General features: G+C 48.8%; 1 protein-coding gene across 2 annotated transcripts in view; it reads left to right on the forward strand.

Moving 5' to 3' along the window:
- The window catches only part of LOC147688904 (ATP-dependent translocase ABCB1-like), a 509,764-nt gene extending 504,451 nt beyond the window's left edge, over nt 1–5,313 (forward strand). For both annotated transcript variants that reach the window (XM_086941799.1, XM_086941800.1), the window contains exon 28: nt 1,952–5,313. In XM_086941799.1, coding sequence (XP_086797925.1) covers nt 1,952–2,152 — 201 coding nt within the window. In that variant the 3' untranslated portion in view covers nt 2,153–5,313. The remainder of the gene's footprint in view (nt 1–1,951) is intronic.
- The last annotated feature ends 16,225 nt before the right edge of the window (nt 5,314–21,538 follow it).

Raw genomic sequence — 21,538 nt, forward strand, 5'->3', positions numbered from 1 at the left:
ACAACTTGCATAGTAACGGTATTTGCTAAGTAAAAACATTGCAGTAAAAAGCTGCGAAGTAATGGTATGCAAAAATAGTCATATTTGTTTGTGACAAATGTCCATGAGGGTGCTTATTCTCATTGCATGACTTCAGGACCTATTACGACTGTGCCCATATGAACTCGAAAGCCAATGTGGCAAACCACTTGAAAGTCCCACACAGGTCCTGCTCCAAGTTGAAAACGAGAGCGCCGACCCACTTCCCCTCGATTTCCCGAAGTCATTCTTGAGATAGATCTTCAAAGTTGACGTTTTCAGATTAATCAAAGCCGGAACATGAGAAGCACACGCAAGACTCGGCCCCTCCCATCCACACTCTGGAGAAGGTGCAAGGGCATCACCGTGCCTCTGTGTCTTGCTCTCGTTCCACCCAAAGAGAGCTTTGATAATGGACAATGATTAGACATCTTCCTAAGAAGTGGCTTTAAGGGAATTGAGTATGTCAGCGAGATCTAGGAGAGATAGGGCTTTGAAGACTGACTTTGATTGGATTCTACAGGAAGGGTTGGGTGTACAATTTGAAGCAGGCTTGGTGTTGTTGATGTGCTGTCAGATCTTCTGTATTTTGTCACAGAAGAAGAGGTTGATGGTGTTGCACTTTACTGTAGACTGAGGAATAAGTCAGTCCATCCGTCAGGGGGTTGATACAGTACTTGACTGTCTTGAACATCGTTCTGATTCTGTTTATGGCTTTAATGATTGTGTTGGTATAGTAGTTGGCTTTGGCCGATATGATGAGGTTCTATGTGTTTAGCGAGGGAGTCCAGTATCCAGAGGTCCACAGGAGATCTGTTTTTCTTCTATTTTCTTTCTGTTCTGTGGATGGGTTTTTTATTTTCAGCTAGTTCTTTAGAGTAGCAGGGTGATTGCTCTTGCGTATTGTGATTGTGAAAAGGATATTCACAAAGCTTTCTAAAATATTGCTGCAGTTATCTTGACATCGGACGTGGAATTGATGGAGGGAGATATGAGTTCAAACATTAGATTGTCTATTACGAAGTCTTTATAGGAACTGTCTTGAACATCGTTCTGATTCTGTTTATGGCTTTTGGTATTCTCTTTTGTGTTGACCTTTGTTGGTAGGGTATGAAGCATGAAGATAGGGATAGCACAGTTGTGGATGGGTGATATGCTTTGTATTCTTGGTGATGTTGAGAAGACAAGGTTGAGTAAATGACCTTTGGAGTGTGACATATTAAGTGTTTCAATGAGGTTGGAGAGGGTGTCTCTTGTTTGTTTTGGGCTTGTTCTGTCTGGGAGGTTAAAGTCACCCAAGATGCTGGTGTGGGCATATCAGATGGACAAGGTAACGAGAAGGAATTCATCAGTAAAATCCTTTTTCTGACCGGGAAGCTAGTTGATAAGATGGCAGTCTGAGTTGGAGAGAGTGGAAATCGCATGTTAGCAGCTTCCCTGGATCTGAGTGTTACTTTCTTGCCTAGGGTGCATGACCAGGAGGACTTATGGAGGATAGCAAGACCTCCTCACATCGTATGTGCACAGTCCACACGACGGAAGCTGTAGGAAGAAGGACGTCTAGGATGTGTGAAAATTATGTTCATTTATTGCGGTTGTAGGCTATGAGAGATCACCCACTTTGTCTTGTTAAGCCTGTGATAGAACTGTCAACATCACTCTGTTTGATCTCTTCCACAGACAGTTAATAGGCTGTGGTACTTATCCAGTTAGTGCATAGTAGCTATATTTCCACTCCCAGTGAGCGACAAGTGAAACCAGTATACAGTCACCTGTATTCTACACAGCTAGGGCAGATTATGAGAATTTTCTGTAATCGTGTTAAATTTTGATATTTTGCAAGAGAAATTGATGTAGCTTGTTTACATGATGAACAATGCATCCATCACCATTTTTTACACTTTACATATTTATTTCTCAAATTTATTTTCAGGTTGTTCAAGAAGCACTGGACAAAGCAAGGAGAGGTCGCACCTGTATTGTTATTGCCCATCGCTTGTCTACCATCCAGAATGCTAACAAAATTGCGGTGATACAGAATGGACAAGTAGTAGAACAAGGAACACACCAGGAACTCCTGGAAAAGAAAGGGGTCTATTTCACACTAGTCAGTATACAACTGGGCCACACATGATTTGAGAACTCCATCGCATTTCTCCAATATTCCTGGGTTATGTCAGTATTGAAGACAAGCTGATTTCTAAGTACAATATATCAGATATTGTGTACCCCATCACATCTACAACCATTACAGTGACAGACCTTCACATCAGAAATACCATTGTATTGGTATGGCCTCTGAAGCAACTTGCCATAACCATTTACAGTCTTTTAAACAATGAGAAAATATATAAGAAAATCAAGCAGGATGGAACCTTAGATATTTTAAGAGATTTGCATTGTCATATACATTTCTCCTCTTATCATAAAGACGAGGTGTCATAGATTTGAAAAATTTACTGAGATGATTGTTTTCACAAAGAAACTTTCTGAGATCATGCACAAAAAGGAGAACAAAACAAATATTGTGATCCCAATAAGTCTACTGAAAGCTTCTCCCCCATTTTTTGATGAGCTGTATGTTTCACTTTTGTCATAAAACAATTGACAACAGTGTATCCTATAGGGATTGTTTAAGAACCATGCCACATATGAAGTCTTCACTGCAGAGCTGTTGCTGCAGAAACAGCATCCACTTAATGAGCAAAGTTACTTGCCATCTCGCCTGGCGGAAAATGTTAAAATAATATGAAGGGCAGTATGCACTCCCCAACACATTTTCCTAATAATGTGATGAATTAATGGCTTTTGTGTGGATTACTGGTAGTGTATGCATGTGTGACGCTAATTGTTTTTGCTGCTGTTTTGGTATATAAACAATACAGCTTACAATATAACTTAAAATTGGTAAATGGTTAAACAAGAGAGAGGATGAAGCGCAAGTCAAATATCTACGAATTCCTGTAATTGTCATCTATGTTGATACAGTTTACAAAATATGCCAGTTCAACTCATAAGTTCTGTGCTTCTTAAATTTTATCCGATGAATAACATTTGAATTATAAGTATCAAAAATCAGATAGAAAAAGAGAGCAGGATAAAGAATCAACATTCAGAAAGTGTCAATGCTTACTTTGCCACTTTAGAGTTGAAAATAACAAGTGATTGTGTTATTCTGCATTAGACTTAATAATGTTTGTAGGATGAAGCCACCAATAGCCTGGAGTAGAGCAAACACAGCCAAAACATGAGATCATGGTCCAACAGGACTACACCAAGCACTTCCCATCAATGGCTGTTAAGGAACTCATACAACTAGCAATAGCAGCTGCACACTAACATTTCATATTAACATCTATAAAACTATAAGGCAAGAATTTGAGGTCAGTGCTGATCACTCAATACTCAATAAAGCATTTTGTCCATTTAATCTAGGATAAAGAACCCATTGCTGAGCAGGGTAAATGTGAAGGAAAACATTTCAACATTTTTAAAAGGTATCTATACAATATATATTTTGTAAAACGATTAGTGACTTCATTGTCAGGAATTATGTTTTTTCAAGCACTGGCAGCTAAACATTCCTCATCTTTGATTTGAACATTAACTGCCAGGGCATCCTTCTGCATGAAGTCTTTTGCTATGAGGACGTTACCAACTACAAGCACAATACTTCTGATGTTACCACATATGTTACACTACAAAAACCTTCCTCAATGATTGTTCATATTAGAGCGTTAGACCTACAGTTACACATCAGAATGCGGGATACAAAGTTATTACTATGTGTTTCACCCTCAGGTGGTGGGTGCGTGGTATGCCAGACAAAATTCCTAAGAAAGATCTTGTTTTCCTAATCAAAGTGTAAAAGATTTCTTATAAAACGTTTCCTTAAGGTCTGTAGTGTTAAAACGGGTGAAACTAGTATCAGGAAAATCAATACACCATGTTAGACTTTATTATGATGTTTACTTATTCTTTCCCATGGGTTGATACCACCAGCAGAAAAGCTTGGGGTTTTTCGTTACCCTAGTTAAAATGCAAATTGACCTTTGTATGCTAGTGGACATCACGTAAGGTGCCAATGAATTTCTAACTAAATTGGTCCATGGTTCTCTTGCACTTCTCTTTCCTCGCTGGTTAACCCTGTGCATTGGGCAAATGCTTTAATCAGTAGAAACAAATGGTGATCAGCCAGTAAGTGTTACAGAAGTCTGCTGGAGCAGAAGGAAGCAAAAAACTGTAAGGCTCTACACAACTTTAAAAAATGTCTAATATGTTATTGTATACAGGTTTCATAGCCCAACTGCAAACTCTGAGGATAGTCAAAAATTTATGTTAGCTAACACAGAATTAAACAGGAATGTATAAATAGCAAACAAACGTCTCAATAATGTATTATACCATTGTTTATTAAAAAAAAATCAAGAAAGCAGAGACTTGTTTGGCTTTATTTAATAAAAAGCAGAAACCATTATTATTTTGTTATTCAGTTATATTTTCATAAAAGCACACTGAGGAATTCAGTTTATGGATAGCAATCGCTCAGTAACGCTGAGATAACTGTAAAAATTACTGAAAGTTGTCTCTTATTCAGTTTGAGATCTTACTGTAATGTATCTTTTAAGGAAGACCAACCCATGTGGTTATGCAGTATCCCCATGGAAATTAGCATTGCTTCATAATAGTGTGCCTTTCATAGAACATGCCCTCGGGTAGATTCATTGACCTTCCAAGTAGTGCCAAGCTAGGTAAATAAATGTGTGTGCAGGGTACATTTTCACCTATTCCACATGGGTAGCTGGATTAAATTGTTTGAGATGAGGAGCTGTCAAAGAGCTGGAGTGCTGCACCGGGCGTCTGCTGTCTAGCTGGATTCTAGTTCTACATATGATGTCTATGTAAGATTGATTTTACTGTTCAACATGTCTTATTGTTATTGCTGATGTGCTTCAAAGTAAAGGGATACTTACCAACGTCTTTGTGAGATGTTGCCCTGTGTTTATACATCTTGCAAAACTATTGTAACATTGCAGTGCATTTCTCGGTAAATGTGTGGGATGTTTGCTCCCACAATTTATATAAAGGTAGCCAGTGGGCACAGAAAATTATTTATTTAAATCTAATGTGGGACATAGGCTTGTTCTTCTGATTAAAAGCATATAATTGTATTTTTATTTTTTTATGAAAGGTTTATTGAATCAAAGAATTACATGTATTTATAGTTGTGTTAAGCTGTCTAATACACTTTGTACCATAATAAACATGTAATAAAAGCTACACAAGAATTGCAAAGTTCATCCTGCTTTTTTTTATTGCATCCACCAACTCTTCGCCTAGTCACATGAGCAATGGGGTAGGGATACCACACACCCAATTAACCTGTATGTCTCTGAGGGCATCTTTCATGTAGGAATAAGTTCATAAAATGTTGCTGATTTCTTTCCACAATGTAGGGGAATACGTGCACAGCAAGTACCCATTTTCTCAAGTCTGTGTTGAGAAAAGTCTATACTGTGCCCAAAATGTGAAAATATGATACACCCTTACTTGTCTGGTGGAGCGGCTCAGTTCAGCTAAAGGGGAGTCTGGCCCAGGTATATCGCCGCGGCCGACGCCTACCCAGCCAGGCATCGGGCACAGCTCTCCTCTCATCTCCTCTACTAGTCTTAGTCTTCACCTGCCTTCTCTCTCAATTTCCTTGTGACCTACGTTCGACGGAATCCTTCGCTGAAGCCTCTTTGTTCTCTCCGGATGGCTGCTGAAGAGCCGGGCAGAGGTTCCTCTACCTGACTCTGCGCTTGATTGCTGCTGCCCTTCCCTACAGCTTGCCCGCCTGCTTTGCCTCCCCGCAAAAGATATCTGGGCCGATTTGGGGGCATAGCAGCGGTATGAAGTCCAGGCACCGCTCTTCGTGGCTTTCTAAGCCCATCTTTTAACGACCATACCGGAGAGGCGCCCCCTCCGGTTTTCAAACTTTGCTGCCTCCCGCTCTATGGACTGCTGCTTTGTTGCTTGTAATAGTCATCCTTGACCGATGGGCTCCGGATCGGACACTGCTGCCCCAGTCACCATGAACTTTTGCTCATTGACAGTACAGCTTTGACTTTGAAACCGACTGCCCTCCTGACTCTCTGGCTCTTTTCCCCCTCTATTTACCCACCACGAAATTTGCTCTTGCTGTTTTTAGAATTTGCGCCCTTGTTCCTTTATGACTTGGACTCTTATACTTCCCACCATTTTGTGCCTTTCTTCTTTTACTCTCCTGTCCCTAATCCGCAACCTTATTGATCTTTGACCACTTCCTCTGTCCCAGCCGGTGTCCAGCCAGGCATCCTTTCTATTGTCTCTCCTGTGCCACGGACCCACTCCTTGTTATCTAGCTTGTTAATATCTCTGGTCCCTCTCCGCTTTGCTTCACGCTGACTTTCGTGTCCTTATTCTACCTTCATTTCCCTTTCTTTCTGTTCTCCCCCATCTTCCTCCCCCTGCCCCTTAGATTGTTCTTGTCTCCGATATTCTACAGCTTTTACTGTTTTTCCACTGCTTTACGTTGCCTCACCTAGCGGCTTCGTTTGCCATCCTCGAGTATTCTCATGTCCTTAATCCTGGTTTTTTACTATGTAACTTATTGTACCTCTGTAGATACTCTTGTAAAGCCTTCGGGTCTAGCCAGCGCTATATAAAACAAATAAAATAAAAAATAAATATCTCAAGAATCTCTCATTGCACTTTGGGACATAATGCATACCATTGAGTTGATTAACAATGAACAAGTTACTTACCTTCGGTAATGCTCTTTCTAGTAGATACTCTTTCTAACCGAAGATTACATTTAGAATATTCCCTATGCACCAGACTGGAATAAGAAGTTTTCACAGCAGTGCTCCAGCACACTGGTAGTTGTATTTTGCGGCTCTGTGTTGGCCCCATTCTGTCATGGAAGTGACGGATCAGAGCAACATATGTGCAATGGTGTCAGCTGCTTGACTGGGAGCCTTTCATTGTGCACTTTTCTCGGGGACTTCATCCCCCAGCTGGGATGTAGGGAAAAGCAATTCTTAATACACCACTATACCTGACATGGTAGAGAGGAAAAGCAGGACCCTGGTCCAGGTAGAATGCAGTGCATTCATGTCTTCTGATAAAGGCTTGTAAATCTTTAAAGCAGTGCGAGCATCAGCCAAACGTTGTGGCCACACCCAGTGAAAGATACGTTTAGATGTTCCATCCTAATTAAGAGTACCACAATGGTCTAAATAAATACAGCTGAAAGGTTTGTTCAAAATCAACAGGTGTGTCTGTGGTGGGCGTGCCACAGTAAAACTTTTAATTTCTTTACAAACTTCACAACAAAGGACGTATTTATTGCTTTTTTTATTTAAGCCATGCCACCAGTAATAGGGATGTAGAAGGAAAACTGTGGCTGCCGCATTGGCAGGAGCAGAAGCAACACCTTCATGCGCAGCCATCACTAAGGCTAGTGTAGGTAGCTGTCTCTGTATATACTACACCAAAGTGAGGTATAGTGTGCACAGAGTCCAGGGTGTCCCTAGAGGTATAGCAGAGGCTAAATGAGTTAAGTACTAATAGCTCTATTTGTGGTAGTGTGGGCGAGCAACCACAGAACCGAAACCGCCCTCATCGCCGCCACCGATGATATCAGGACCCTGCCAGACAACGGAGAAACCACGGCCCTCATCCTCCTGGACCTGCTAGCTGTCTTTAACAGGGTCTGCCACCGCACACTACGAACACGCCTCTACGATGCCGCGATCTAAGAAAAGGCCTTGGGCTGGACCACCTCCTTCCTCTGGCAGAACACAGAGCGTCCGCCTCCCCCCCTTCTTCTCCGAAGCCACCGAGATCATCTGCGGCATACCCCAGGGCTCATCCCCCAGACCAACGCTGTTTAACATCTACATGGCACCGCTCTCCCATGTCGGCTGACAGCACGACCTCAACATCATCTCTTATGCCGATGACACCCAGCTGATCCTCTCCCTCACCAAGGACCCCCACACCACCAAAACCAACCTCCACAAAGGAATCAAGGCCATCGCCGAATGGATGAGGAACAGCCGACTAAAGCTGAACTCGTACAAGACAGAGGTCTTCATCCTCGGATCCACCCCCTCGGCCTGGTACGACTCCTGGTGGTCGACTGCACTGGGAACAGCTCCAACACCCACGACCACGCACGCAACCTAGGGGTCATCCTCTACTCCACCCTCTCCATGACTAAGCTGGTCAATGCCGTCTCTTCCTCCTGCTTCAACACCCTCCGCATGCTCCACAAGATCTACAAGTGGATCCCCACCGAAACAAGAAAAACAGTCACCCAGGCCCTCGGCAGCTGCAGGCTGGACTAGGGAAACGCCCTCTATGCAGGAGCCTCGGCCAAACTCCTGAAATGGCTTCAACACATCCAGAACGCCTCTGCACGCCTGATCCTCGACATCCCCTGCCACAGCCACATCACACCCCACCTAAGAGACCTGCACTGGCTCCCCATCAACAAAAAGATAGCCTTCAAGCTCCTCACCCACGCACACAAGGCACTCCACAACACCGGACCAGCATACCTCAACAGACGACTCAGCTTCTACACCCCCACCCACCAGCTCTGCTCCGCCGACCTCGCCCTCGCCACAGTCCCCCACATCTGAAGAACGACGTCCAGCGGCAGATCGTTCTCCCACTTCGCCACCATGGACATGGAACACCCCCCCCATCCACCTACGGCAGACCCAAGACCTGCTGACCTTCAGAAGACTCCTCAAGACCTGACTTTTCGAGCAGTAGCAGCATTTCCCACCCCCTAGCGCCTTGAGACCCTCACGGGTAAGTAGTGCACTTTACAAATGCTATGATTGATTGATTGATTAAGCTTATCGAGAGAGGGTGTGTTAAGCATTTATTGTATTCACTCAATCAAGACTGATGGCACACACTCAGAGACAGAATCCAGGCCAAATGGACAGGTCTAGAAATAATACATACTTGTATTTCATTTTTAAAACCAGGTAAGTGAAATATATTTTTACTGTTACACAGAAATGCGATTAATTTGCAATGGATTTGCAGTTATTACAGGTTTGTATCACTTTAAAATGCAGTTGGAATTATACAGTAATTACTTTCAGATTACATTTTAGGTATTTTTGGCTTACTTTGAGTACTGAGGGTGGTATCCCATGCGCAGACTGATCTCCTCTCTAGGCCTTGCATCCTCTTCCCCCACAGCCCCTCATCCCCCGCTACATGCTCCCCCGTCACCCTGTCCCCTTCCCCCCGACCTCCTCCCCCGCTCGCCGGCACTGTCTGTCTTTTTACTCAACACCAGGTCAGCGGTCAAGCACCACCATGAGCTGTTCGTCTTACTCGACTCTGAGAAACCTGACCTACTGCTCCTGACCGAAACTTGGTACTGTGGCACTTCCCTCCCCGTTCTCCTGGCTACCCTACCCCCCTCCTATGTGGCCCTACGAGCCGACCGGCCGGCAGGCAAGGCAGGCGGTGGGGTCGCCCTGATCGCTCGGTCGGAGTTGAACTTCCAATCACTTCCCTGCCCCCCCATTCCCCCTGCTGACTTCCTGGTAGTCCGCTCTTTTTCATTCCCCCCCCCCCATCACCTGCCTATTAATGTACCGGCCTCCCCAGCCCTCACCCGCATTCTTGCCGGCCTTTCAAGACCTGTTGGCCAACTTGGTGGTCAACTACGCCTCGGTCTTGGTGCTAGGGGACTTCAATTACTGGCCCTCTGACCCACACGAGTGCCCAGCCTCAAAAGAGTTTACAGATTGCCTCTCATCCCTTAATTTCGTGTCGCACATATCCGTCCCCACTCACTCCCTTGGGCACACACTGGACCAGGTCTGGTCCCTCAACCTCCCCGTGGCCTCGGCCACCGTCTCGCCGTGCCCTTGGTCCGACCATGCCCTCATTTCCTTCTCTATTCCCCGTAACGTGATGCCTAAAACTCCGCATGCCAAAAACACCTGGGCACGGAACTGGAATAGACTGGATTACCCCTCCTTGACCTCCATGCTCCGCGACTCTACCCCTACTCTTGTTGGCTTACCATCTACCTCTCAAGCCAAGGCCATTAACACCTGGCTGGCTGAAGGCTGCGACTCTGTGGCGCCCCTACGCCGCATCTCCATCCGCCGACCAAAGGACTCTAATAGATGGTTCAATGACCACCTAAAAGATCTCAAACTGAGCGCCCGACGGGCAGAGAGGCAATGGAGGAAAAATTACAATCCCTTATCTAAAACCCACTTCATATCAGCACTGGACAAATACAAAGCAGCAATCCTGGCTGCTAAGACCACCTACTTCTCGTCAAAAATTACTTCTGCTGAAAATAAACCAAGGGAAATCTTTGGGATAGTGAATGACCTGGCATTCTCAGACCGAACCTCGCCCAATATCCCTCCCTCCCAACCCCTCTGCGACCAGCTCAATACCTATTTCGTAGATAAAATAGCAACCATCAAGCTCAATATCCCTCCACCCTCTTCTGCCTTCGTCGATCCCTCCCCCCATCCCCTCCCCTACCTTCTCACCTCTATCCCCCCCCTCACGCAGGACTCTTTTCTGGAGATACTCCCTAAAGTGAAGTCGGGGTCTCCCGCGGACGTCTGCCCAGCACGAGTCCTGCAGCAAATCTACTCCAGCTGCCCTGACCCCCCCATTGCCTTCCTCAACAGCTCCCTGGCACAGGGCGTAGTGCCCTATTCGCTCAAGGCAGCTACCATAGTGCCCATCTTGAAAAAACCTGGCGCTGACTCTTCTATCTCGGCCAACTATCGCCCCATCTCCCTGCTACCCTTTCTGGGCAAGGTGATGGAACGCCACGTTACCGCGGTACTCAGCGCCCATGTTGAGGCAAATGGGGGACTGGCATCCCGCCAAGCCGGGTTTCGTCCTAGGCATTCGACCAAGTCAGTCGTGGTCTCAGTCGTGGACAAACTCAGAAAGGGTATGGATGAAAACAAACACCAGGCACTGGTCCTCCTTGATCTCTCCGCCGCCTTTGACACGGTGGACCACACCATCTTACTTACCCGTGTCAAGGCGGCCGGCATCGGGGGATCAGCTTTGATCTGGCTCTCCTCCTTTCTGAGGGAACGCACTCAGGCGGTCCGGCTAGGCGACTTCACGGCCACTCCCCTCCCTGTCACCTGTGGTGTTCCCCAGGGATCCTCTCTCTCCCCCTTACTTTTCAACCTTTATATCTTTCCTCTCATCTTTGCACTACAGCAGCTGGAGGTCACCGTCTATAATTACGCGGATGACCTCCAGCTCATCTTTGATCTGTCCCCTTCTCCTCTCTCGGTCTCCAACTTCCAGTCAACTATGACATTCATCAGGGACTGGATGAACCACAACCACCTTAAGCTGAACCCGGATAAAACCGAGCTGGTTCTCACTGGTGGTTCGTCCAGTCCCTGGAACTCTCTCTTCTGGCCCCCCTCTCTTGGCTCTGCACCGACCCCCTCCACCACGGTCAAAACACTTGGTGTCAAAATAAACAGCCAACTCACCCTCCATTCACAAATCAGTTCTGTGGTGTCCTGTTTCCTCTCTCTCCGCACTATCCGCACTGTCTCCCGCTTCTTTTCCCCCCAGGCACTTAAGATCATTATGGCCGCACTTGTGATATCGAAATTGGACTACGCAAACGCTCTTCACCACGGTATCCCTGCATACAGTTTGCGTAGACTCCAGACCGTCCAGAACCAAGCAGCCCGGCTTGTGTACGGCCTCCCTCGTTATCACCACTCCACCCCTCTTCTCAGGGAGCTTCACTGGCTCCCTATAAAGGAACGGGCCCTATTCAAGATCGGGTGCATGGTCTTCCAGGCCCGCCAGGACACTGCCCCCGCCTTCATCTCCTCACTAATCAAGTCTTATGTACCTGCAAGAGAACTTCGGTCTTCCTCCAAGTCCCTCCTCCAGATCCCTCGCTTCAGTCGCAAAAAGTGGGGCGGGGCCAATTTCTCCACCCTGGCTCCAACCTTCTGGAACTCACTTCCTGACCACCTCCGCTCTGCCACTCAGTATCTCCCCTTTCGCAGAGATCTGAAAACGTTCCTCTTCAGCCAGGCCTTCCCCACTTAAACTCCCTCAAATATCCCCTTCATCTCTCCCTGGTCTTTTCCCCCTCAGTTGCTGATCCCCCTAGCGCCAAGAAACCGCAAGGTGTACGCTGCGCTCTAGAAGTATTTTAAATTAGAAATTAAATTAGAAATTAGGTATGCCTAGGTACCATACATTAGGATCTCACAATACAAGGTAAGTGAGACTTTTTATACTTTGCAGGGTGTACTTTTTTCTCCTTAGTAACATCAGTTCACCACAACATTTTAGACCCAAAAATCTCTTAACATCGATTCCTATGGGAGAAAAATTGTTAGCGGGTTCTCATATAAGTACACAACTTACGAGTGGGAGTTTTGGGGGTTAGGACCAAGGTTCCCCAAGGTCTAGATGGACACTTGAATTGCACCACCAGCTTCACTGGGGCGGTGAGCGCAGAGTGCAAGGGCCCAATGTTAGCTAATGGGTCTAAGGGCGCCTTTGGTTATGGGCTGATTACGAGCAGGCCAGTTGGGTGTGAGAGCAAAGTGCCTAGGGTTAAGGTTAGCACTGCAGGGGGCAACGACCATCACAGGAGCTGCACCACCAGCGACACTTGGGTGACCGGGTGCAAAACGGACGTCGGGAACCCTGTGCTTTTCAATGGAGACCTTTAATTTGGTTAAGTTGCTGCAGGCTTGGGCAGGGAGACTTCCTGAAAGTGACCACTGGCTGGAAAGGTAAGTTGGGATTGTGGGGGATGCCTGGACACCATCAATTGGGCCACCCAAAACCGTGGGGCGTCAGGGCAGGGGTGTGTTCTGGCATCAGGTTTTCTTGCCACCTCCGGTTGCGTTCTGGGGGTCTCTTCAGGTTGAGGCTGCAGGTGTCGTCTTGAGGCTTGAGGGAGGTCAGGGATCACAGTATCCCAAGTCAGGATTGCTGGGGAGACCTCTTTGTGGTGTTGGGCCACTGAACTGGGGCTGTGGGTGACAGGTGCAAAGTAGTGCAGAATCGCGGAGTCGCCGGAATCCGGAAACTGTGCATGAGCAAATCTGGTGCTCACGGGAGACAGAGTCTTTAAGATGGTTGCATGGCAGGTCCTCCAGGCTCTAGGGGTTGCGGGCTGCTGGACCCGCTGGGGTTCTTGCTGTAGGCAGGTCATAGACGGGACAGGCCGGTAGGGCTGGGGCCAACACAGTTGGTGTCCTCTTCTTCTTCCTGGGTCAGCACAGCTCTTAGGTCCTTCTTTCTTCCTCGAATCTGAGGAGGCAAGGTTCAGGGTTGCCCCTAAATACTAGATTTAGAGGTGTTTAAAAGGGGTGTGCAGGTCAGGACCAATGGTTCCGTTCCTTGGGGTGGGTACACCCCCTATCATGTCACCCTCCAGTAGGAGGGGCATGAGCCTCTCCCTAATTGGCTCATCTTCAAGATGGAGGGGACTAAGATGTGTGCTTCCCCTTGCCTACCCCACCTGAGGGTTGGGGTTGGCAAAGGTGGGCACACCTCTCTTCCTCCTGCCGGTTCTCCCGTCCAAAGTTGGAGGCAGAACTGGTGGGGCCAGTTGCTGGGGTCAGCAAAAGGCAGGGACAGCTTCCCAAGGGGCATGCCTTTAAAGCTTCCCCTTCATGGGCCCACCTCATCCTGGGGAGGGGGCATGACACCTCTGCCCAGGATGCTCTTTGTTTCTGGACCGAGAGAGTGGAGGCTCTCTACCCAGGGGTGCAGAAACTTGTCTGGTGGTGGCAAATGGTGGGCAGCCATTCAGGAACCACACCAGGGCTGGTCGATTTTCAGGGGGGCATCTCTAAGATGCCCTCTGAGTGCATTTTACATTAGATCCCACATTGGCAACAGTGTGGGTTTAATATGCTGGGAAGTTTGTTACCAAACTTCCCAGTTTTTAGTAAAGCCATTATGGAGCTGTGAAGTGTGTAATGACCAACTCTTATAGCATATACTCTCTATGGCTTTAGTACACTTACAGTTTCTAGGAATGGACTTTGACAATGTTGGGGCACAGGGCTCATGCCACTGTACCCTCACCTAAGAGCTAGTGCACCCTGCTAGATGGGTGACTTATTAGGTCTCAGGCAGTGGGTTGGAGGCACTTTGATTTGTGTGCCATGTTGACTCTTCACTTTTCTCTGCACCAAAACACACAGCCTGCAGTGGCTGTGTGTGGGTGTTAAGGAGCAGGGCCTCTAAGGGTGGCACAATAGGGTGTTGCAGCCCTCAGAGACCTTAGCTGGTCACAGTGCCCTTGATACCCATGAAACCTTTTACAAGGTGCTTACCTGTGGCCAGGGATGTGCTAATTGTGGGTAAAAAGGTACAGGTTTGGGAAAGAACACAGGCTATGGGAACCTGATTGGCAGGGACCCAGGGCACATCAAGCCAGGTTGCATCAGATGTCAGGCAAAAAATGGGGGGTAATCATGCAAAAAGGGGCACTTTCTTACAGCTATCCTGCGGTCTTGGTTGGGAATCAAACAATCACCAACGCCTGGAATGGTAACAAAGGAAACCTTCTGTTCACTTAAATGGTATGTATATTTAGCTGGAAAGTCTTTAGACAAAGGGCAGCCATTACATGTAGCAGCAATGGCAGCTATTATATCGTCATCTACCCTAGTATAATAACAAGTAATCACAGCAACTGTCGTAGTCGCAACTGCTAATTTGGGCACTTAATCAGCCAAAGAATGATCTACAATGAGGGGTTGCACACATTGAAGACTCAATGTATGAAGGCCATGAGTCTGTAGCAATCTATATTTTAAGTCTGCCACTTACCCCCAAAAGTGTTTTATGCTTTATAGTGTTGCCTTTAGAATCTTTTAATTCATTTTGTCACCAATAATGCAAGTGGTCATTAAAAGACTGGACACAATAATCGGTTACCAACCCCCATCGCCGGTGCCTGTATTGCTTAGGGGACGACCACGATGACAAGTCGTGCCCCGACTGCCAGGCCTTGACGTTGAAAGCTAGGTGGGAGCGGTCCCGTAAGCGCCTTGAGCTCCGGCAGTCGTCCCGTGCCACCGAGGTCCCGGTCCCGGAGGAGGTCGAGGGACCGGTCGCGGGGCCTGAGTCATCACAGCCCGGCGAGTCGACACCACTCGTCGGGCTCCAAGTCCTCAGGTATGAGGCACAAGAAGTCGAAGAAGCGACACCGCTCTTCTGACTCCCGTTCAGGTGACACCACCCACGTGGCTCCGCCGGAGCTGCAGACGTCGCGGCCCACTCCATACCTGCCGGTCCCTGGGCAGAACACGACGCCGGAGGAGATCGATGCCTTCCTCATGGCCATGAGGTCGCTCACTCCTCCGTCGGGTTCCGCGGTCCCGACTGGGAACCCAAGCGGGCAGCGTGCTTCGGCCCGGCGCCGTCGCGTGCTTCGGCCCCGGCGCCGTTGGCGACTTCGGTCCTGACGCCGCAGGGCCCTGCCGGATCCGTCGGATCCGGATCGCCGCTGGTCATCCTAACGACCCCTACGCTGGCGTCGACTCCTAGGGTGTCGCCCCCGACGCCGTCCCCGGACGACGACGTCCCCGGTCCCCCCGTTGATCCGTATTCGACGTTGAGAGAAGTGCAATAATTCTATGATCCTGCCCCATCATTTGAACCTGAGTACCAGGAGATGGAGGGCGAGGTGGATTGGGAGGGTTCTGAGGACCCTCTGGCACGGGAGTGCCAGTCTTTTCAGGACTGGGCAGGTGGAGCTAGGGGAGGCCAGTGGTTTGGACACTTTGCCCTACACTGGATTTGTCTCCCCTCCTACCGTGGCTACGGAGGAGGGGGCTGCCTCCAGTGTGGTGTTGACGAGGGCAGCCAAGACCTTGGCTCTTGAGCTCACTGTCGCGGCCGTGAGGACTAACCTCCTCACTGAGGTCCTCAAACCGCAGGCAAGCTCTTCGGAGCCTCTACTGCCGTTCAACGAGGCCTTAACTGACGTTCTGTTGGGCACTTGGTCCAGGCCCACTACAGGTCCTCTTGTAGATAGGAACGTGGCCAGACGCCACCGCCCGGCCCCGGGCGACCCTTGCTTCCTGTCAACCCACCCCACCCCCGAGAGCCTGGTTATCCAGGCCTCTAACTCCCAGACCGCATTCCCGACAGCTCTTCCTGATCGGAAATCCAAAAGGTAAGAACAGTATGGGAAAAAATGTTCTCCTCACTTAGTTTGGGGTTGTGATCGGTCAACACCGCTTGCCTTTTGGGCCGTTATACCCACTCTCTGTGGGACACTTGTCGCGGACATGCTGCCACAATGCCTGGAGTTGGCCCGGGTTAAACTCACCCAACCCCTTGCGGAGGGTCAAGATGCGGCACGGTAGTCCATTCAATGTGGGCTGGATACCACGGACTCTCTGGGCAGAGCGATTGCGACGACGGTGGCGGTTTGCCCCCATGCCTGGCTGAGGTCCGCCAATTTTTCGGCTGATGTCCAGAACACCCTTATGGACATGCCGTTTGATTGACATCACCTCTTTGGCAACAAGGCAGACAGTGCAGTTGCACGCTTTAAGGATTCCAGGGTACGGCCAAGTCCTTGGGTCTGTCGGCCCAGCGCCAGCAAACTGCTGCCTTTCGCTCCTTTCGTGGCCAAGGAAGGGGCACTCCCACACGTCCTGTCAGCCACAGGCCGCAGACTAACATCCATCGCGGCGGCGGACGTGGTAACCGCCGTGGCGGTGCCAGGAGACAACGGTGAGCCAGTGCACATCCACCCCTGCAGCATCGGCCTCAAAGTCTTCCTAGTCCGAGCTTTCAGGCCCATTTAACGCCAGTGGGGGGCAGGGTTCGCCATCACCTCCTCCACTGGAGCGACATCACATCGGACAGGTGTGTGCTGCAAATCGTCCGAAGGGGCTACTCCCTCCCCTTCGAGGCGACCCCTCCAGCCATGCCACCGCAATACCACCGCGTGTCGGGAGATCACTTGCAACTTCTGCAAGAGGAAGTTATGGCCCTCTTGGCCATCGAGCGCGTTCCTGGGCCAGAAGTAAGATGTGGTTATTACTCCCACTAATTTCTGGTTCCCAAGAAGGGCCCTATCTTGGACCTGCGAAATGTCAACGGCTTCCTCCGGAAGGAGAAGTTCAAGATGCTGGCTCAGGTCTTAGCTGCCCTAAACCCGGGAGACTGGATGGTAGCGTTGGACTTGCAGAACGCTTATTTTCACATCCCCGTCCTGCCGGCCCACCGGCGCTACCTGCGGTTCACGGTAGGCCATAAGCACTTTCAGTTTACCGTGACCCCTGGCGGTGGTCGCAGCTCATCTGCGCAGATTAGGGGTGTCAGTCTTCCCCTATCTCGACGACTGGTTGTTGAAGGCGGGCTCGCCCCAGACAGTCGTCAGCCACCTCGAGACTACGGCCGACCTCCTGCACCTGCTGGGGTTCTCCATCAATGTGCCGAAGTCACACCTGTGTCACTCTCAGAAGCTCCTCTTCATCGGAGCAGTTCTAGACTCGGCACAGTTTCGGGTTTATCCTCCTGAACAGCGGGTTCGGGATAGTCAGGCTCTGATTCCGATCTTTCAGCCTTTATCCCGAGTCTCGGTCAGGTTGACGCTGCGGCTTCTGGGGCTGATGGCCTCCTGCATCCTTTTGGTGCATCATGCCAGGTGGCGGATGCGGGCTCTGCAGTGGGACCTGAAGTTTCAGTGGGCCCAGCATCAGGGCAACTTGTCCGACCATGTCTTGATCTCGGGGAGCACTGCAAGGCAGTTGCAGTGGTGGCTCACGGACCGCGATTGGGTCAGCGGCAGATCCCTCTCCCTACCCCAACCGGAGCACGTAGTTGTAACGGACGCGTCCCTCCTGGGCTGGGGTGGCGACATGGGAGAGGCGGACATCAGAGGCCTCTGGTCTCCAGCGGAGTCCCAGCTCCACATCAACCTTCTGGAGCTGCGGACAATCCGGCTTGCACTGAAATTATTCCTCCCCTCTGTCCTTGGGAGTGTAGTGCAGGTGTTCACGGACAACACCACCGCCATGTGGTACTCCAACAAACAGGGAGGGGTGGGGTCGTGGACCCTGTGCCAGGAGGCTCTGCGCCTCTTGCAATGGCTGGAACATCAGGGCATTATCCTGGTGGTTCAACACCTGGCAGGTTCCATGAACGCCATGGCGGACAAACTCAGCCGTCGGTGCATGATGGATCACGAATGGTGGGTGAACTCGGACGTGTTGCAAGGTCTCTTTCAGCAGTGGGGAGAGCCTTGGTTAGATCTATTCGCCACAGAAGAGAACGCGTAATGTCATCAGTTCTGCGCGTTGGAATTTCCAAGGCGGCACTCGCTCGGAGATGCTTTTTGTCGCGAGTGGAGCTGCGGTCTGTTGTCCGGCTTTCCTCCTATACCACTTCTACCCAGAGTGCTGAAAAAGATCAGGTGCGACCGTCCCAAGTCATCCTTGTGGCTCCAGACTGGGCAGGAAGATACTGGTATCCCGAGCTACTCAGCATGTCAGTCGATCCCCCGATTCGTCTGCCTCTTCAGGAGGACCTTCTTTCGCAGCAGCAGGGGACGGTCCTCTACCCGAACCTGTCCAGCCTCCACCTCCATACGTGGAGATTGAGCGGCGGCAGTTAAGGCCATTTGACTTGCCTCCTGAAGTCTGCAATGTGATTCTGGCAGCTAGGCGTCCCACCACAAAATCAGTATACGCCTGCAGGTGGAACAAATTTGTGGCATGGTGCACAGCAAAGGCTGTGTATCCACTCTCTGCCCCCCTTTCTGATGTTCTCCTCTTTCTTCTTTCTCTTGCCCAGCAGGGCTCTGCTCTGGGCACTCTTAAGGGCTACCTCTCTACCATTTCCGCCTTCTTAAGGCTCTCTGATCAGCCCTCTCTTTTCAAGTCCCCAGTTGTAAATAGGTTCTTGAAAGGCATCACTCATATGTTTCCCCCTGTTCCTTTCGTGATGCCTCAGTGGGACTTGAATCTTGTTCTGACTTATCTGATGTGCGCTCCCTTTGAGCCCTCTCTTTTCAAGTCCCCAGTTGTAAATAGGTTCTTGAAAGGCATCACTCATATGTTTCCCCCTGTTCCTTTCGTGATGCCTCAGTGGGACTTGAATCTTGTTCTGACTTATCTGATGTGCGCTCCCTTTGAGCCACTTCATAACTGTCCTCTTCATCTCCTCACTCTTATGACTGCATTCCTGGTTGCCGTCACGTCTGCCAGGAGAGTGAGTGAGCTCCAGACTCTTTCTTTACAGCCTCCTTTCCTTTCTGTCCATCCGGACAAAGTTGTGTTGTGGACGCCACCTTCTTTCCTGCCCACGGTTGTCACAGCCTTCCACATCGGGCAGTCCATCACCTTGCCCACCTTCTTTCCACCTCCGCATCCCTCAAAAGAGGAAGAGAGGCTCCACCGTCTGGACCCAAAACGTGCATTTCATACTATCTGGATCGCACACGCCGGTTCCGGGTGGATGACCAACTCTTGGTTGGTTACGTGGGCGCTAGGAAGGGACGGGTGGTGCACAAAAGGACCATTTCTCGATGGGTCGTTTTGTGCATCAAGGCTTGTTATTCACTTGCTAAAAGGGAGCCTCCGGTGGGGCTGCGTGCCCATTCCACTTGGGCCACTGCGGGTACTACTGCCGTGAGCCGGGGAGTCCCCTTGCAGGACATCTGTCAGGCATCTACGTGGGCCTCGCTGCACACGTTCGCAAGACACTACTGCCTGGACAGCCAAGTCCAGAGAGATGGCTTTTTCGGCCATTCCGTTCTCCAGGACTTTCTGGTGGGATTATTGGTTCGCAGACCCACCACCGGGATTGGTATTGCTGGGGTATCCATTCTAAGGTAAGGAATCTAATACTAACCTTTTTCTTTCAGATGCACAAGTTACTTACCTTCAGTAATGATATATATGTAAGAAACAGTAGTTAGTATTAGATTCCTTACCGCCCCACCCATCCTCCCCGTTCTGCGAACCGATATCTAGGGATAAGGTCATCCCTTTTCAGGGCCCTAGTTTCATGGCACCAGTGTTGGTTTTTATCATGGCTCTGCATTTCTGGCGCGAAGAAGCTGTGTATAAGAACTGACGTCAGCGCGCAAGGGCGGCGTCTAAGTACTCCGGCGATGTCAATCCGATGCCGACGACGGACGCAGAGCCACAGACGACGCCTATCGACGCGCAGGAGTACTGCTACGCAAACATTTCCAGATCCAGACTGACACCTGGGGCTATTCTAAGGTAAGGAATCTAATACTAACTACTGTTTCTTACAGATATATCGTTACTGAAGGTAAGTAACTTGTGCTACAGTCCCATAAGGACTGTGTGCAAGTTTTTTGTGGTTGGAATTTCCATACAACATCAAACCAAGAACGGAGGCACATGCCGCCAAATATTGGTGTTTAGTACCTATAGCAGGCTGGGCTGAACCTTCAGAATAAATATTATCTTTATACTGCTCAAGAGGCAAAACATTACTGGGCATGAGATAAACATGCTAATATTGAAGAAATTCTTCTGTCTGTAAAGACGGGCCAAAGACGAAGTCTACATCGACATCCAATAAGAATGTTGCCCACTCTATCTAGGATGGAGAGCTTTAGTATTAAGAAAGCTTGCGTTTGCAATAGCCTCTAAGGCTGGAACGGTAGTAATGACAACGATACGTTTCGCTCGTGCAAGTGTCCTTTTTTATTTATATGCAATCTGCACTGTTTCACCTTAATTAAAGGTGACATATGTAGACCCAATGGATCCTCTGACTTTATGGATGACCAGGTTTGTAGTATTCACACATGTATGTACATGAAGTGTTGCAAGCATGTCAGATGGTAATGATCTGAATATGTCTGTATGTTCTGATGTCCAATTGGAACTGGAAATATTAGAATGAATTAATTTATTTGGGGCCATATGTATCATTCCAAATTGCGATCGCAAACGCCAAAATTAGCAGAATTTCAGCGTTTGCGATCGCAATTAGGCTCAGTGGTATGTATGAAAGAAAAACTGCCTTGCAAAATAAGGAATCGCAAAATTTGTGATTCCCTATTTTACAATTGCATTTAAGGAATCGCAAATTGCTACTCCTTGAATGCAATTTAAGAAGCACCGAAAAAGTGCAATTTGGCCTTAAGGAATCGCAAATTACCACCAACTTCAAGTTGGTGGTAATTTGCGATTTCTCTGAAGAATACACTTTTTTGCATTTTTCAAAGTGCCATGTGGCGCACATACATGCCCTTAGGGCATGTATGTGTGCCAAATATGCACACATGCACATTTCAGGGGTGCAACAGGGTGTCCTTTTGACACTCTGGCACCCTTGAAATTACATTCTCAATTTGCGATTCTCTAATTGAGAATCCCAAATTGAGAATATCTTCCCATTCATTCCTATAGGCCTCTAGGCCCATAGGAATGAATGGGGAGGTATTCCTTAATAGCGAATTGCA

Source organism: Lissotriton vulgaris, chromosome 10, assembly GCF_964263255.1.
Source record: "Lissotriton vulgaris chromosome 10, aLisVul1.2, whole genome shotgun sequence".
Lineage (NCBI taxonomy): Eukaryota > Metazoa > Chordata > Amphibia > Caudata > Salamandridae > Lissotriton > Lissotriton vulgaris.